This window comes from Gekko japonicus, unplaced genomic scaffold, assembly GCF_001447785.1.
Source record: "Gekko japonicus isolate JY-2015 unplaced genomic scaffold, Gekko_japonicus_V1.1 scaffold111, whole genome shotgun sequence".
NCBI lineage: Eukaryota > Metazoa > Chordata > Lepidosauria > Squamata > Gekkonidae > Gekko > Gekko japonicus.
The window spans coordinates 1,235,770-1,254,442 of record NW_015171505.1 but is presented as its reverse complement, the minus strand read 5'-3'; the positions used below and the strand labels follow the sequence as shown (position 1 = coordinate 1,254,442).

Here is an 18,673-nt window from a genome sequence, read left to right as displayed (position 1 = left end):
AAACACAGTAGGTAAGTGAGTTTCATTGTTAAAACATAGGCCACAACAATAATTCCCAAATTGTGTGCTGCAGCACACTTGTGTACTGCTGAGAGAGAGGCTGATGCATGCCTTCAAAAATTTTAGCCACCATATTGGAAACACCAGCTCCAAGGAAGACCTTGGGTGGCCTGAGTCTCTGACTGCCTTCCAAGGGTTGTGGTGTGATCTCAAGGGCAGGAGGGTAAGGCTGTTGGGTATTCCTTGATGTCGCCTGGTGTGGGAGAATCCCAGAAGCATCACAATTGATGAAAGGCATGATCTGAGTAAAGGGAATGCCACAGAGGCAATATTTAACTGGGCTTTCCTACATTTACCAAATGTATCTGCCCTGTTGTTCTATAGAAGATGATTAAGAAAATGTCTCTTTCTGAAGTTGAGTGAAGTGTACCTCCTTTTTTAAGCCAGAGGAAATAAAGACTGTGCTCCAGATAGCAAAAGTCTGTGAAACACTGGGCTATAAATTAGGTGCAGTAAAGACCTTTAACATCCAATTGCAATAGTTGGCTGCATTAAGAAGGTACAACGAAGGTTTGTCAATAATGGGCATGAACACAGCTTGCTGCCATCTTTGTGTGCTCTCCCCTACCTGATGCATGGAGCATAACTGAAGACTTCTTAGTTTGGGATGTCCAAATTGTAGGTTCCTGGGCAAATTGGATTTTATTTCCTCCCCACAAACCAGAATTTATAAACCAACAAGCTGTGTTTATAACCATCACAACTAAACCTCTATCAGGATGTTGACAAGCTGGAAGGAAGGCAACTAAGATGTTGAGGGATCTGCAGACCGAGTCCTATGCGGAAAGGTTGAAGTTTAGCCTGGAGAGGAGACAACTGAGAGGTGATATGATAACCTTCTTCAAGTATTTGAAGGTCTGTCATATAGAGAATGGAGCGGCGTTGTCTGTTGTCCCAGAAGGTCGTATCAAAACCAATGGATTGAAATTAAATTTAAAAAATTCTGGCTAAACATTAGGAAGAACTGCCTGAAAGAGTGGTGAAAGTGGCTTCCTCAGGAGGTGGTAGGCTCTCCTTCTTTGGAGGTTTTTAAGCAGAGTCTAGATGGCCCTCTGACAGCAATGAGAGGGGCAGGATGGGATGAGCCAGTGCTTGGCTCTCATACCCCTTTCTTACATGCCCAGGGTGATACCAATTGCCGTTTCAAGGTCACAAAGCAATTTTCCTTCAGATTCAAGTATTTGAAGGTCTGTCATATAGAGAATGGAGCGGCGTTGTCTGTTGTCCCAGAAGGTCGTATCAAAACCAATGGATTGAAATTAAATTTAAAAAATTCTGGCTAAACATTAGGAAGAACTGCCTGAAAGAGTGGTGAAAGTGGCTTCCTCAGGAGGTGGTAGGCTCTCCTTCTTTGGAGGTTTTTAAGCAGAGTCTAGATGGCCCTCTGACAGCAATGAGAGGGGCAGGATGGGATGAGCCAGTGCTTGGCTCTCATACCCCTTTCTTACATGCCCAGGGTGATACCAATTGCCGTTTCAAGGTCACAAAGCAATTTTCCTTCAGACCAGATTGGCCAGGGATCCTGGAGATTTTTTGCCTTCCCCTGGGGATAGAGTAGGGGTCACTGGGGGAATGGAGGGGTGGGAGGTAGTTGTGAACTTCTTGTGTTGTGCAGGGGGTTAGACCAGATGACCCTTGAGGTCCTTTCCAGCTTTATGTTTCTGTGTTTCTATGATGTCTGTATACAGATAGTCATATTCTAACACTCCTTTTAGTCCTATCAATTACAATGACAGAAATTTTAAGCAGGCATTTAATTCTTTCCTTGAAATCAGTGGGACTGCAAAAATGCTAAACTGATCATGCCTAACCTGATTGCTTGGCAGCTCAAACCACATTTTTCTTGCACTCTTTTTTGTCCTCGGTACAGATGTTGTCCTCTTTGGCTTTAGCTGCCTTCAAAATTGTGATTAGCTTTGTAATTGTTTAGCTCTTTTCCCTATCAATGTTTAAATTTTCTGCATCCAGATGTTTGTGTATGTATCTTGTGTTATGATTCTTCTTCTGATAGTATTTCTGTTCATACTTCCATTTGCAGCTGCAGATCTTCCAACTCCATGCTGTCCCATAAAAAGTGAGGGTAATCACAGACAAAATAACAGTGGGGTTTTTTTAACTGTTTAATTGCCACTTCCTGGTCTCTAAGCTTCATTTTCTTCAAATGTGTTTGCCAATTTTTTGGCAGGTTTTTTTTTTTGCATCTTATGTATATTTGTCACTTTTTGCTGTTGAGAAATTTCTGTGCATTTTCAGGAACTATGAGACTGTGGGCCAGGATTCAAAGAGCTATGTTATGATCCTCCAAGGGAGTGTGTCCTCGGTTATGACCTCTTTCAGTAAATAGATACACATGCACAACAGTGCCTCCTCTCAAAATCTTTCTAAAACTCCTCTCAATTTTATAAGGAGCTTTCTGTGTGATGTGTGTGTGTGGGGGGGTCTCTCTGAAAAACCAATGTCCAGGGGTGTGCAGAATGAATTGCATCAGTATTTTATGATCCTCACCAGTGTGTGAAAGATTGAATTATCTGATTTTATACAGGATTTTCCTCATTTTTTCCCTATTGCCTTGCTGAGATTAGATCTTCCATCAGAAAGCAGTGTATAGTGCTTTGTGCTTAAACTATATAAATATCATTCACATGTGTTCTAAGGAATACTTAGTTTGGTTTAGAGGTATGTGAGAAGTGGATCCTAGTCCTACTGTGCCAGAAGCAAAGCCATATGACTTACGGTGCCATTCTAAGCAGAGTTACACCTTCTAATTCCATTCAAGTCGGTGAAGGGTGTAACTTTGTTTAGTATTGTGCTTCTAATGTGTTACATTATCTAAATGTTTTAACACACCTAAGATGACAATTGTGTTCACCTAAAAATATGAATGCAACAATTATATTGGGCAATACAAATCATAAAGGTTTCTTTGTCATGGAGTCTGGGTTGCTTGTTACTTCCTTTTGATAGTGCAGATAGGTGTCGGACTCCTGGACAAGTCACTCTCAACAACACTCTCTTTGGCAGTGATTTGTTTATTGAGAATAAGACATGATCCAGATCAGAACAATACTGTGTCAGAACTGGAGATTTTGACGGGTACAATCACAGATATAGATAATTCAAATGAAACCCCTCCTAATAGCCACTCATACGTCACAGCCATCCCACCTAGCCATCGCATACCTACCCCCCCCTTCACCTGGGAAATATACAATCTCATTATCTAAACAAGCAAGCTGGCACCAAAAGGACGTTCGTCTGGGAGAGGAAGACTTCTTTGGAAGAATTATGGCCTCTTCAGATAGCACAGTCACACGCTCCACACTCACTCCCCCCACCTAAGGAATTCCCTCCCCCCTTACAGTCATGGCAAACTGAGCAGAGCAATGTTTGACATTCTGCCCACCCAAAGCCCCAAATCACCCTCCCAGCTTGAAGGGGGTGCCACTGATGGAAAACGTGCACCAGTTTTGCAGCTCTGACAAGCTTAGAAGCCACCCATTCATTATGACTCGGGTCAAAGTCTTTCCATTTGATAAGGCAGTACAATTGACCCCATTTGATCTTAGAATCTAAAATGTCTTCCACTTCTTGATGGGCCTCGCCATCCACGATCAGGGGAGGAGGAGCTGGAGGTTGTGGTTTCCACTTCGAGGGTCCAGGATCCTTCTTCAGAAGACTGAAATGGAACACAGGGTGGATGTGCTGTAAGCTTTTGGGTAATTCAACCTCAACAGTCACTTTGTTATTAAGGTGCAGTACTTTGAAACGGCCCATGTATCTCCATCCCAGTTTACGCCTTGGTTGCAGCCCTCTGAGGTTTTTGTGGAAATTTACACAGAGTCTCCTGGTTTCAATGCCCATGCTGGGCCCCTTCCTTTGTCAGCATAACGCTTATAGCCCTTTTTTGCTTTATCCAGGGTTTTCTGGAGAGTGGGCCACTCCAGAGTTACTTTGGCCCACAAAGTACTGGCGTCACCTGGGCCTGGATTCTCTGGGTTCAAAGCGGGGAGGGGCCTTCTGTTGTACCCATGCAGAGCCTTAAATGGGAACACTCCTATTGAACTGTGCACAGAATTATTATAGCTATGTTTCACAAATGGGAGCAAATCTACCCAATTATCTTGTTGGTGGTTTATAAAGCATCTCAAGAACTGCTCCAGTATTTGATTTGTCTGTTCCATTTGGCCATCGGTCTCAGAGTGATAAGCTCTACTCAGCCCTTGTTCCATCCCCAGAAGTTTCAAGAGTTCCTTCCAAAACCCCGCTACAAACTGGGCACCCCTGTCTGAGATTATTTTGTGGGGCAGGGCATGGAGTCTGACAATGTGTTGCATGAATAATTGGGCCAGCTTCTGGGCTGTTGACACCTGTTTGTAGGGGACAAAATGTGCCTCTTTGAAAACAAATCCACCACCACCTAGATAACAGTCTTCCCATGACTTGGGGGTAGGTCCGTGATAAAGTCCATAGATACGATGGACCATGGCGTCTGGAGTCTCTAATGGCTGTAATAGTCCCAGGGCCTTCCCCACATGCCTCTTGCTCATCAAACATGTCTGGCAAGAGGCTACATACTTAGAGATGTCCCCTCTCATGCGGGGCTGCCAGAACTGTCTCTGAATTAGGTTTAGAGTCTTTAACTAGCGACAAATGCCCTTATGGATTCTGTAACAAACAGTTTATTTTGCCGATACCAGCACACGTCTTCTCTCTGCGTCAGCATCCCCTCTTTCTCAATTTCCGCCTTTTCACCATCAGAGAGGGCGGACTTGAATTCCTCAGTCCATGGCTCCGCCCTGGGCTAAGGCCACCCCTTTTGCCTGGCCATGCATAATCACCACCCCTCCCAACTGGGTGGGTGTGAATATGGTGTCCACTACCTCCTCCCGTTGACTAGCATGCTGCGGAAGGCGGGACAGGGCAGTGGCCAGGAGGTGCTTGAGGGTGAAATGAAATTTAGAGAACTCCACCCACTGTAACTGTTTTACATTTGGGTGCCTAGGAGCTTTGAGGGCTTCCAAGTTTTTGTGGTCTGTCCAAACGTCAACCGGAACTTGGGGCCCCTCCAACCCATGCCTCCAGGTGGTTAGCGCCAGCTTGATGGCTGCTGCTGCTTTGTCCCACACCACCCAATTCCTCTCAGTGCTGGAAAACATTTTAGACATATATGCTAGCAGATGCAAATTCCCATCCCCCCCCCCCCCCCATAGCCACATCTGAAGCATCCACTTGCACCACAAATTGCTTAGTCTCATCAGGGTGGCACAAAATGGATTCTGAAGTGAACAGGGTCTTTAAATGTTTAAACTCCTGCTGACACTCAGGTGACCACTCTAAGCGACTGGTTGCTTTTCGGCATTCCAGCCCTTTCCAATAAGCTTGTCACTTGATCCAACAAGGATCAAGGTTTGTCTGGCAGGACCAGTTGGGCGAAAATCTGTGCTGACTTCCCCGGATCACCAAGTTGTCCTTTAGATGCTCACAGATTGACCCCTATAAAATCTGCTCCGGTATCTTCCCTGGGACAGAGGTCAGACTGACTGGCCTGCACTTCCCTGGGTCAGCCCTCCTCCCTTTTTTGAAAATTGGGATAACATCTGCCCTCCTCCAGTCTTGTGGCATGTCTCCCGTCCTCCAAGAGGTCTGGAAGATGATGGGAAAAGGCTCTGCAAGCTCTCTAGAAAGTTCTTTGAGCATTCTTGGGTGCATACCATCTGGCCCGGGGGATTTATACTCATTCAAGGCAGCCAGGTGCTTCTCAGCTACCTCTCTGTCCATGTCAACCAGCAGCCCGGACGCTCTGCCTTGCCTACTACCATCTCTAGATGAGCCTGTTCTCTTCTTTAGGGAAAAAACTGAGGCAAAATAGGCATTGAGCCTTTCTGCTTTCTCTCTGTCCTTAGCACATCACGCAGTAGGGAGAAGCTGATCCAGAAGTCCTCAATCTGCCATGCTACCCTTCTGCATGTTTGGATTCTTGGTTTTTGTATAGACAGCCAATGTGGTATAGTGGTTAAAGTGCCAGACTAGGATCTGGGTAAAGCCAGGTTTGAATCCCCTCTCTGCCATAGAAGCTTGCTGGGTGATCTTTGGCCCAGTCACACACTCTCAGCTTATCCTACCTCACAGGGTTATTGTGAGGGAAAAAAGGAGGAAAGAAGAATTATGTAAGCCACTTTGTGTTGCCATTGGGAAGAAAGGTGTGATATAAATAAAGTAAATAAATAACTACATTCTGTATAGGTGAAGATTTGGTAAAGTGAGCCACCACTTGCAGTCTAAACTTGCACAGCTGAGACAGGGTCCATCGCCCCAGTAAGAACTAGGATATGGGTGTTATTGAAGGGTGTTGCAGTGGTTACTGGACAATCAAAATTCAAAATTCAGACACCTTGTCTCAAGGATATGTTTCACGAGGTTTCCTCCTCTTCAAAGCTCAGTTATATAGTACTGCAACTACAATCCCTTGAAGGATTGTCTCAACTCATGGATTAGGAATCAATATGTTGTACATGGAACCAATCCTGCCACTGGATTTAAAGTATTGTATTTGGGTGCAGAGAGAGAGGGAGAGCAACCATCACAAGCCCTTGGCCTTGCCAGAGGTTATTGACTCTCTAGTGCATTTCAACCTCTGGTTCACTCCAAACATCTAAACTGATTGAAGGGTGAATTTAATATAAAGGAGGTTTTGTTCTAGTACAACCAAATACGTAAAGAGGGGAGTGAATACAGGCTAACATTTCCATAGCTGGAAGAGTTTATGTTCATAGGACTGTGATTTTCCACCCTCCCTCTTCCTGCATCAGCAGAAAAATTTCACTTGAAATCTTATTCCTGGGGCTCCCCTCTCTTCCAAGAACAGGATTTAAGGAGGCATTTTCAGCTGCCATGGGAGAGGGAGGCAAGAAAATCACACTCCATCTGCAGCAATCTTTGCCCCTACAGAAACATCTAATTTGCATTCAAGCCTAGAGTGCAAGTCCCTTCTTTGAAACAAAGGATAAATGTTTGGGCATGTGTTCCTAATGCATCCATTATTTTATTTTAATTTTAGTAAATGTATACCCAGTCTTTGTCCCCAGTGGTGACTCAAAGCAGCTGATATTGTTCTCTTCTCCTCCATTTTATCCTCACAACAACCCTGTGAAGTAGATTAGGCTGAGAGTGTGGGACCAGCTCATAGTCACTCAGGAAACTTCCATGACCAATTTGGGGATTTGAGCTTGAGTCTTCCAGTTCCTAGACTGTCACTGCAGCACACTGACTTCGTTAGGAAACAGAGTAAAGGTCTGGGAAGAATATGAAGGTTCAATTTATGGAATTCTCAATTTTGTTTCATTTATTTTTAGGCAGGGGCAGTTTTGAATCTGACAACACACCATGTTTTAATCCCAATGGTTACATGTGATTTTGCTAAGGGTTTTTTTTTTTTTTAATACAACCATGTTTCCCTCCTGGGACATTTGGGGCATTAGTTACTTCTCCTCCCCATCCTTCCATTAGAGGTTTATTAATAAGGTCATTTGTATGCCGTCATTCAGTAGGACAGAAAAATACAGAGTCATATTTATACAGGATCTATTTATGCAAAAATGGTAGAAGGGTGGAATAAATTACATGCAACATTTTGCTATTTTCACCCCTGCCTAATTTGTCAGATTCTTTTTCATATATTCAAACCATACATATTCCTTGCCTTTCTCTGTTCCTTTGTGCCTTTCCCATTAAGCAATGAGATCATGAGCTGTTGCAGTCCTATAGGACTACATATGGCCTTTCCAGCATTACTCAGCTGAAGCTTCTTTCCTGTAGATTTGAAAACATGAATGTAATTGCTGCTCCTTTAAGATCTCCAGGTTCTAAAAAACGTGTCTCCACCTGCGTAGCATGGATGTTCTAATTTTTGTACCCTGACATCTGGGAAATAGAAAGCCCCAGCTAATCAATAGGGTGAGCTGACCTGACAAATTGAAACAGGTTTGACCCCACTATAGTGATTGTCCTTAGCAAGGAAAGCACAGAGGCAAGTGGGAAGAGGGGGAGACATGCTGAGTTGTGCCAACAAATCCAGTGTGCTTTTTTAAAAAAATAAATCAGTTGGCTTTATATTTATATATTTATGACTGTTGCAAAGATACTTTATTATATAAATCCTCTGTAATACCATGTTTTAAATGTCAACTGTGTCATTAACTCAGCCCCATTTACAAAGCCTGTAGAGAAAACTATGATGGAGCTCAGCAGCTGGATTCAAACAGCTACCATTAGATAGCATCCAAGGACTTGCACTCACCCAGTGGTGTGTTTGACCCTTCCCTATCCGCCTGTTTTGAAGATAGTCTCTGTGATGTGGTGGGGAGAGCATTGGACTAGGACTGGGGCCCCAACCTTTTTGAGTTTGTGGGCACCTTTGGAATTTTGGTACAGCATGGTGGACACAGCCATAAAATGGCTGCTGCAGGAGGTGGAGCCAACTACAAAATGGGGTTGCCCCAGCTTACCTTCAGTCACACAGTGACTGTGCTGTGGTGGCAGCTGCTCTCAAAGCAACATTTTAAAAATTCATACGGACAATCAAAGCTCCAGTCAGAAGCCTCACCCACTTTCAAAAACACTTGGCAGGCATCACAAAAGGTGTAGGCAGGTGCCATGGTGCCCACAGGCATCAGGGTGGGGACCCCTGGACTAGAATCTGGGAGACTCACTACTGAATCCCCACTATGCCACGGTAGTATGCTGGGTGATCTTGGGCCAGTCACATGTTCTCAGCCTAACCCGAGGATAAAACAGAGGAGAAGAGAACTATGCAAGCTGTTTCAGAAGTAGCCTCACATTTCCAGATGGGTTTACTCTGTGGTAGGGGCACTGGTGTTTGAGAAACATGAATCCAAAGCTTTCTTGAGGTGGACATAGAGCAGCACAGTTCTTTTGAATCCCAGCAGTGTGCATAGAGTGGCAATAACTTGAGGGCCTGCTCTCCAGCTCAGTCTTGCCTAGACCTGCTCCTCACTACCTCCTCTGTTCCTCATGGCTTTTGTTAATGTAGTTCTCATTATTGCAGGCATAGCATTTTTGACAGCCAAAGGAGCCTTCCTCTTCCCTTTTTCATCAGACAAAAAGCCAGCTTTTAGCACACAAACAATCTCTATTTCAGTCCCTTGCAACTCCAATTAAAGGATCTTGGGCAGCAAGGGAGGTACTGGAGGGGTTTACAGTAGACATGGCCCTAATTGAGGTAGTGCAACTGCTAAAGGCAGAGTCATGTGTTGGTGTATATGAAAAACTTTGTCACTTCCTTCTGTTCAGTCTCTCTTTTTACATATGGCCTGGTGCATGCATTCAGTGTCCTGGCAGCTGATCTTTATAGAACAAAGATGGTAGTTCTTGCAGTCGGTCGATCTCCTATAGATGTCCTCTACACTTTTTGGTGCTCTCCAAAACCACAATTTAGAATAAGGGAATAGGCTGAAGAGTCTGAGGTATCTTTTGAGATTTCTACGGCATCCTGAAGATACAGCCTACTTCTTTTGTTCTTTAAATTGAAAAGAATTAATGTCTTCAAGTAGCTGTCATAAAGCCATTGAAAGAAAGTAGGGACTCTGAGGCATGGTTGTTCTTCCTCCCTCCTCTTCGCTTGTACATACCCACAGCATAGTTGGATTGGGGCTACAAGGGACAAATGCAGTGATAGCACACTGGTTCAGAAGCTTTTGAACAGCCTTCTCCGAACTGGCTGTGGTCCTCAGGAAAGATGTTAAAGAATGACTGATGAGAAGCCAGAAACTAGGCTGTTGCAGTTGGAATCAGCTGAGCAGGATTGCTTATGTCTTTCTGAATCATCCAGCCAAACAAAGTCCTGTGCCTTACTGGATCTGTCAGTAGTGCTGGGGAAACAGTACAAAACGGGAAGTTTTATCGTTTCTGAGCTCCCATAAAGGATTGGGCTGCGTTAGGCTTAGTGACCCGAAGGGAGACAGGCATTTTGTAGAGTAACTGTGGTCATTCCAAGAAGATTATTCATATGGGCAATTTAACGTATCTTGGGTGCAATTTCCCCCCACTTAAAAAAAAAAAAACATGTTAACAAAGCCCTCCTAATTAATTCAGGTTTGCATAGTTAGTGGAGTGCCAGGAGAGTGATGGCCTTCCTGATCTCACCAGGTCCACAACAGAGAAAACAGGTCCAGAGAAAACACATGTATTAGCAGTTGTTGTCCTTGCCCATTTTTAGGTTGGCACCTGCAGAAGGCCCTGCTCAGATGAGCAAAGCTGTTGTGGTGGAGCATAGGGAGAGAGGCAGTCTTGCAGATTTGAGGGTCCAAGGCCGCAAAGGGTTTTGTATGTGATAGCCAGTACCTTGGATTGAACCCAGTAACTGATGGACAGCTAATGGAGTGACTGCAGAATTGGAGTAATATACATGCTCCACTTAGCTCCTGGGTATAACCAAGCTGCAGCATTCTGTACTAACTGAAGTCTCTGAGTTTACTTTGAGGGGAGACCTATGTAGAGTGCATTACAGTAGTCTAGTCTTGATGTTACCATGGCATGGATCCAGGTAGCCAGATCAGCAGAGTCTTCTAGGCTAGACAGAGTTAGAAGAAAGTGGGGGGTTTTTGGATCTGCATTAACTTGCTTTTCCAGCAGTCATGCTGGATCCAGTATGGATCCTAGGCTCTTAACTGAAAAATAGACCTCAATTCAACAACTTTTTAAAAAAATCTCATGGTCATAAGGGAGGCATGAAAAGAATATGTTTTTTCCCTAGAAAAAATGCTGCTGTGTGATTAAAAAAAAATCTTACATAGGTTCCAGGCAGGGGCCATGCCCATGAGTTTGAAGGAGAATCTGGCTGCAAACATACAGGATCTGAAATTGCAAAATGGACTTCAGCTTTGTCTTGGCTTTCATTTGTCTCTGCCTGTTTTTTTAAAAAACTTGCTTGGATTTCCTCTCCCCCTACCCTGTCAGCTTCATCATCAGATAGTGCAGAGCCTTCCTCTGAAGAACAAGACAAGTTGCTTGATAAACCAAAACAGAAAAAATCTCGCTGCTTCATGTGCCGGAAGAAGGTTGGTCTTACTGGTAAGTTAATGAAAACTTAAGTCATGGAATGAAGAAAAGTGAGGCCAGATCTAACAGGAAGTGTTAATGGCTGCTAATTCAAAGCAAGGCTTGGTGCTTACCAATCTCTTTCAACCTAAAAGGTGTATTTTGGGTTTTTTTAAGTTCCTGTGTGTGATTTCACTGACCCCATGCTTCTGAGGGCAAAGACCCTTGAATGTGGATTATGTTTTCTCAGTGACTGCAATTCAGTGAAACAGCTGCATTTGGGGGTTGGCATCAGCCAGCCCCCACATCTACCTGCAGCTTCTTCTTCCCCCCTCTGTCTACCAAGAAGAATTTGGACTGTGAGATCAGCAGCTAGGGGCCATGTTTTCTGGCTGGGAAATACAGCCATCATAAAGAAGAATATAGTCCTAGGGTACGTTTTGTGTATTTATTTATTTCACTTCATCTATAGTTATATGTCTCACTGAGACTCAAAGTGTACACAAATTTAAACAATGCAATAAGAAGAATAAAATACAACTAACAGAGCAATAGAACTGCATTACAAAAATAAAGAACGCGGCACTAAAAACTACACAATACGTACTATAAACAGTAAGGGATATATAACAATGCTACAGAACTGAAAATCAACAACTTTTCACAGAAGTTAATTATGATCCTAATTCCCTTTTATAAAAACCATCTTGAACTATTCCATTTACTGTTCTGCAGATCAATGTGTGTGCAAGCTTATATCACTTCCTTTTGTAATGTGCCAGTTCTTATACCACCTAAAATTCGATCACTGTGGTAAATAAATAATAGCTAAATTTGTTTGGAACAAGAAGCCCCTGCAGTATCTATGAAGACTTTACTAAAATGTTGAGCAAATGGAGGATGGGTTGTTTCTCTCCAATACTGCCATATATTATGTTTTCCCATTATGTTCCATTGTATTGTAGTCATCTGGTAAGCATTAAAGGCCATGGCTGGGACTAGAACAATATGAATTTTGAGATTTCTCTTAAATACACTTATTTTGGTACTATGGAAATAAGATTTGAATAGATTGTAAGATTGTAATAAAGCTATGGAATGTGTACATCCCACTGTAAACTCTAATTATCTTCATATACATAGATAGCAGACAGGGATTAAACTCGAGATAGTCAGTATGCACCAAGCTGTACCCGCTCCTCGACTGGAGAATGATTACAGTGTCAGGATTAGTGTGTCTGACAAAATGTGCTTGTATAAACTTTGAATACTTTGAATAAATGTGTTGGTTTTTGGTTGTTGGTTGGCTTTGTATACTTTGAATAAAACTTTGTTGGTCTTAAAGGTGCCACTGGACTCAAGCTTTGTTCTGAGGATTAGATCCCAACATTGTTATCATTCTCCAATCAAGGAAAAAAATAATTACATCAAAGGATTTGAACAACTCAAAGCATAGAGATTCGGAACAGAGTGTAGATGTCAAATGCATTTGATGGAATTGTTCATTTCTTAAAGTCCTTTGAATCCATTTTAATCAGATATAAAAAGTACACTTCCAGATGTGAAAAAGCTCTGAATGCAAAAATTATGTTTGTGGTATATTTCACAGTAAGTAATACAAAGTAAGTAAAGATATATACAAATATTGCAGATAGGAAATGCCCTCTTAGAACAGAAATCCCTCCTGGTGTTGAGGAGGAGGAGGAATGGCTCTTCTAGGAGAGCTGCTTCAACACATTTAAACTTTTATCAAAAATCCAATGAGAGCACAACCAATCCAACTAAAACTAGAGTTACCTGGCTAAGATTTCTTTAACTGGGTGACAACCCTAGCATGAAGAATTTTTTCTTTGATTGGTCTTGCAACAAAGTAGTTGAAGTGGTGCCCACTTATCAGGCCAATTTATGTGTTGTTAGGAACGTACACAGGGGAATCATTCCAATTGGGGGGTTGTGTTCATTGAGAGGGTGTGGATGGAAACATACAATAACTTCTTTTTAACTCTCCTGTATTGCCTAATACTGCATATCCTTAATACCTGCAATCTTTTCACAGGGTTTGAATGCAGGTGTGGAAACATATTCTGTGGTGTACACCGTTACTCAGATGTCCACAGTTGCTCTTACAATTACAAAGCTGATGCAGCTGAGAAAATCAGAAAAGAGAATCCTGTAGTTGTCGGTGAAAAGATTCAGAAGATTTGAACTGCTACCCTGGCCGGAATATTAAAATTTCTGACCATCCGCAGATGAAATTGATTTGAGCTTCCTTCCTTGCACCCCTCCCCGTTAGTTATCAGGAACTTAGGCAGGTGTATCTTGAATCACGCATGTCATCAAAATGCACAGATCTTTTTTTTTTCCTTTTTAGAACATGAACCAAACACTTATTTTATTACGGTTTTCTTTTCCTACAACTGAAGACTTAAGAAGACGTTACTCCTGGACTGTTCACTGTGTGTGTCTGTTGTGGGCTGTTGAGCAAACACCATTGCTATGCAAATATTATCCTTTTAAAGACTATTTTTTCCTTTAATTTAGTGCACAGGGCTTTTACAATGCAGACACAGAAATATACAGGCAAAGCGGCAGTGTTTCCTCCTCCCTCCCCAGTACAGGGCATGCATACATTTAGGTAAAGTTTCCCTTGCTCGAAAGTTTATCAGGAACTTAGGGACGTGTATCTTGAATCATGCATGTCATCAAAATACATAGATCGGTTTTTTTTTCCTTTTTAGAACATGAACCAAACACTTATTTTGTTGAAATTTTCTTTTCCTATAGCTGAAGACTTAAGCAGACGTTACACCTGAGATGTTCACTGCGTGTGTCTGCTTTGGGCCATTGAATGAACACCATTGCTATAAAAGTATTATCCTTTTAAAGACCATTTTTCCTTTAGTTTAGTGCACAGGGCTTTTACAATGCAAACACAAAACTATACTGGCAAAGCGGCAGTGTTCCCCCAATACACGGCATGCATGTGTTTACCTGGCCATTAACTTCCTTTGTATATAGCTTTTTTCCCCCTTCTCTGCAGCACGATTTCCCTTTTTGGATAACTCCTCATACGGCACAACTAGTGATCAGTAACTGAATGTATTTTAATCATCATGGCTGCTCTTTTTTTTGTCGTCCCCCCCCCATTAACAAAGGTTTATACATATGTTAGCATAGTAGCTTGTTTGCACCCACTACCTATTTATGTATGAATCATTTGTAATGAGTGTGTGTGCACTGAAGTTTGTATGGGGTTTCTTTCCTTTTCAGAGATAACTTGTAAGGGTGTCTTTCCCCTCCTGTGTGTGTGTGTGTGTGTGTGCGTGTGTGTGTGCACGTGTGCATGTTTGGGAGATTGTCTGCACTTCATTGCTGACTGCAGGTTTCCTTGGGATTTATGTTATTGGGTCTTTATGTATACCAATATGAAGAATGATCTGAAGTTTTAACTGTATTGTATTTATGTTCATCCGTGTCTTTAACTTTGATTAAATAAAATTTTTAAAAATTTGGGACTTGGAGGCAATTGCATGGGCCTTTCTTGTTTGGTTGGTTTTGGGATGTAGTTTGTTCCATCTTTCTGGCCACAAAAGAGTCTTGCATCCCTGAAAACATCAGAGGCAAATTTGCTGGGGGATTGAATTTGAGACCTTATTCATGCAAAGTTGTGCCTTACCCCCGAGCTATGAGCTTCAACTTCAAGGTGGTACCCCAGTTCATGTTCTGTGAGTCCAAGCATTTCTAGTCTGTGACAGATTCAGCACTGAGCTGCTGAATGGGGGATGGGGGGAGAGGCTGATGGAGAGACTCAGGATTTCATGACAGTTCCAGAGGGGTAGCCATGTTAGTCCATTGTAGCAAAACAAAACAGAAGCCCAGTGGCACTTTAAAGACTGACAGCATTTATTCCAGCACAAACTTCTGTGAGTCACAGCTTACTTCCTCAGTTACAGTTGAGATGCATCTCAGGAAGTGACCTGTGACTCACAAAAGCTCATGCTGGAATAAATATTGTTAGACTTCAAAGTGGTACTGGTCTTCAGAATTTCATGCCTGCTATATGTCAGCTACGCTGCCAAGGCAGCTGGTGGTGGTGGGGAGTTGTTATGCCAATAAAGCTATTGTTATGCCAATAAAGGTTATTGGAATTGGAATTGGAGTTCTTCTCAGGTTTGGTATTTTAGGTTTCAGTTCTCTGAGACTGCTTTATTGCTATTTGACCTTGGTGTCTGCTGTTCTGCTTTCCCTGGGAAGGTATATTCATTACTTTTAGGTGCGCTAAGGCTGTTCCCCTGATTGGGCCAGTCCCTCAGGAGCTCCTGCTTTGAACCTCATATAATTTGCTCTTTCCCGCTTTGACTCTCAGTTCTGACACTGTAAGTGTATAGATGACTTGGCTTTACTGGATCAATAAACTGACACTTCTTTGAAGGACTGTTGTTGTTTCCTGATTGCTCCAAGATTCTGACAGTGTGTCAGAACTCTACTTACGTTCCTGATCCCGTACCTCATCATGAGTGAAACGGGCAATGGGGAAGCCCCAGCTTCTACAGCTGAAGAGGTACCCACTTCAACAGGGGTGCCTGACACCACGGGAGTGTGCGGCTGGGAGAAGCTGCGTTGGGACACCTACTCTTGGGCTAACTTCTCCACGGAGACCCGAGAGATGTGGACAACTAGTCCCCAAGTCTGTGGTACCAGCCGTTTTGATTTCCCAGCCCTGGGAGAAAAGGGCCAAGGAGAACGGGCGGAAGAACAGCTGGCAGGGGGAGAGCTCCAGCTTCAAGCTCAATGGGAAGAGTTCCAGCAAGAGATGCAGGAAATGGTGCTGGATATCCCTCGACTGGTAGCCGCAATGGTGCAGCATGAACTCTGCCTGCAGCAGCCGGTGGCTGCCCCTGTACAGGTTCAGCAACCACAGGTGCTGGGCCACTGGGGCAACCCCCCCCCCCCCCGGGCTGAGGTTGGAATGGCCCAAGGAGCTTTTGGATGCAACGTTTGACAGTGATCCAGAAAACCTCGCGTATTTACAGGCAAGCAAGTTTCTCAGAGATTGGGACCACCTCTACCCCTCGGATGAGCACCGGGTGGACTATATTGATACCTGGTTGAGGGAGCTTGCTGCTGACTGGTATGTTGCGCTGCATAACCTCAGGGGCTCCGAACGGCGGGATGTTCAGGCTTTCATGTGGGCCCTGTGTTGCCAGTATGAAGACCTGATGGTGGAGGAGAAGGCACGCCCAAATCTACGGGTGCTGAAGCAAGGGAGCCGGACGGTGCGTGAATACTCGGATGAGTTCAAAATGTACGTAGCCAAAGTCCAAGGCTGGCCCAAGCCCATGTTAGTGGAACAGTACTGTGTGGGACTCAGCCCCGCGATCCTCGATAACATGCTCCAGAGTGTGAATCCCGTAACCCTGGCGGGTTGGATCCAGGAGGCGGGGGAAGCGGAGAACAGGTTGTACATGATAACGCTCCTGACTGCTAAAGCTTACTCAAAGACCCCAAGAGCTCAAGCCAAGGGACCCAAACCCAAGGGGAAGGAGCCAGTGCAAGATCAACGCATGAAGTTGGGGTTGTGTCTGCAATGCAGAGAGCTGGGACACCACGCTGCCTTCTACCCTAAGGTCTTGACACCCCCCACGGGCAAGCCGCCGGAGCGGAGAGTGTCAGAGACTGTGGTGAAAGGGGGAGAGCACGGGCTAAGCAACCTCAAGCTCTGCAGCTGGGAGCAACACTCAACAGTGCCTTCTCCAACGGAGATGAGAACCCCCAGCCAGTGGGAAAAGGCTGGGACCTGCTGTGAAGGGCGCAAAACAGAAGGCCCGAGAGTCCCCTGCACCTCAATCGGTGAGCAACAATACCCCCTTATTTTTCATGACTGTCTGTCATTAACCCCGAGATGGGAACTCAAGTACAGGTGCGAGCCCTCATAGACTCAGGGTGCACTAGAGACCCGATAAGCCCGGCCATAGTCACGGGGTTGGGGGTACCAGTGCAAAGACTGCCAGAACCTTTGATTTTCACCCAGGTGGACGGCTCCACCATAGACTATCCCTATAGTGATGGGGACAGAAACTCATTGGGAAAAATGGGTGTTTTCATTAATCCCATGGCTATTGTGTTAGGGAGCCCCTGGCCTATATAGGCCATGAGCTCTATATTCAGTGGACCAAAGGAATGGTACATTTCATGCCTGCACAGTGCGAGACGCATGTGTGGAATCCTGAGTGGGGGGATGTCCTGATGGGGCAACCGGCTTGAGCTTGCCTGGCCAGAAGTGAGCTGGAATCCATCCTGCTGGAATACAGAGACTTGGCCAAAGTGTTCGAGGAGGAGGAAGCAGACGAGCTCCCCCCCCAATAGAAACACTGACTGTACTATTGACATTCTACCAGATTTTAAGTTGCCCAAGGGTAAAGTCTATTCAATGAGCCCTGCCGAGAAAGAGGAGCTGAGGAGGTTCATTGACAAAAACCTGGCGCGGGGATTTATTTGCCCCGCCTCCTCCCCGTTCGCAACCCCAGTCCTCTTCAGGGGAAAAAAAGATGGTAGGCTGAGACTGTGCATGGATTACAGGGGATTGAATGCTGTGTCTGCCACCAATGCCTACCCCCTCCCTCTTATTAAAGATCTCCTTCTGGAGGCAGCAAAAGGGAAAATCTTCACCAAGTTGGATCTTCGAGATGCATACTTCAGGGTGCATGTCCAGGAGGGGAATGAGCACAAGACTGCATTCAATACCCTGCTGGGCCAGTTTGAATATCTGGTGATACCTTTCAGGCTTCAGGAGTGCCCAGGGTTTTCATGAACTTAATCAATGAAGTGTTGCATAAGCACCTGTTCAAAGGGGCCTTCATTTATCTGGATGATATCCTTTTATACTCCCAGGATAGAGTCACATGTCAAACTGGTGCGGGAAGTTCTACATACTTTCTATGATAATAAACTGTTTGCTAAGCTGTCAAAGTGCGACTTCCACCAGACAGAGGTAGAGTTCCTGGGCTATCGTATTTCACCCAGGTGATTAGAGATGGACCCGTGCAAAGTAGCCAATGTACTGGGGTGGAAGGCCCCCAAAACCCGGAGGCAGTTACAATCCTCCATAGAATTCACGAATTTCTACAGAGTTTTCCTCTCAAATTTTGCTCAAGTGAGCCTTCCCTTCACTGATCTACTTAAAACAAAGGGGAAGGTTCCTGAGCACGTCAAGCCCGGGGTGTGCCTTCAATGGATGCCTGAGTGCCAGGAGACGTTTGATGCACTTAAAAAGCTGTTCACCTCCGAGCCCATGCTAGCTCAACCCGATGAAAATAAAAAAATTATCGTCGATGCTTCAGATGTGACTATGGGGGGGCATATTGCAGGAGGGATCAGATGGTAAACTCCACTTCCTTGCCTACATCTCTAAAAAAATTAATGCCACAGAACGTAATTGGACGGTTTGGGACAAGGAAGCAGCTGCCATCCGATTAGCACTCACGACTTGGCGTCACTGGTTGGAGGGGGCATGCACACCTTTTGAAGTGTAAACTGATCACAAAAACTTGGAGGCTCT

At 44.3% G+C, this 18,673-nt stretch overlaps 1 protein-coding gene across 3 annotated transcripts in view; it reads left to right on the top strand.

Annotated features, from left to right (window-relative positions):
- Positions 1-13,384, top strand: part of ZFAND6 (zinc finger, AN1-type domain 6) — a 139,325-nt gene extending 125,941 nt beyond the window's left edge. For all 3 annotated transcript variants that reach the window (XM_015419252.1, XM_015419253.1, XM_015419251.1), the window contains exons 6-7: positions 11,035-11,148; positions 13,172-13,384. In XM_015419252.1, coding sequence (XP_015274738.1) covers positions 11,035-11,148; positions 13,172-13,320 — 263 coding nt within the window. In that variant the 3' untranslated portion in view covers positions 13,321-13,384. The remainder of the gene's footprint in view (positions 1-11,034; positions 11,149-13,171) is intronic.
- The last annotated feature ends 5,289 nt before the right edge of the window (positions 13,385-18,673 follow it).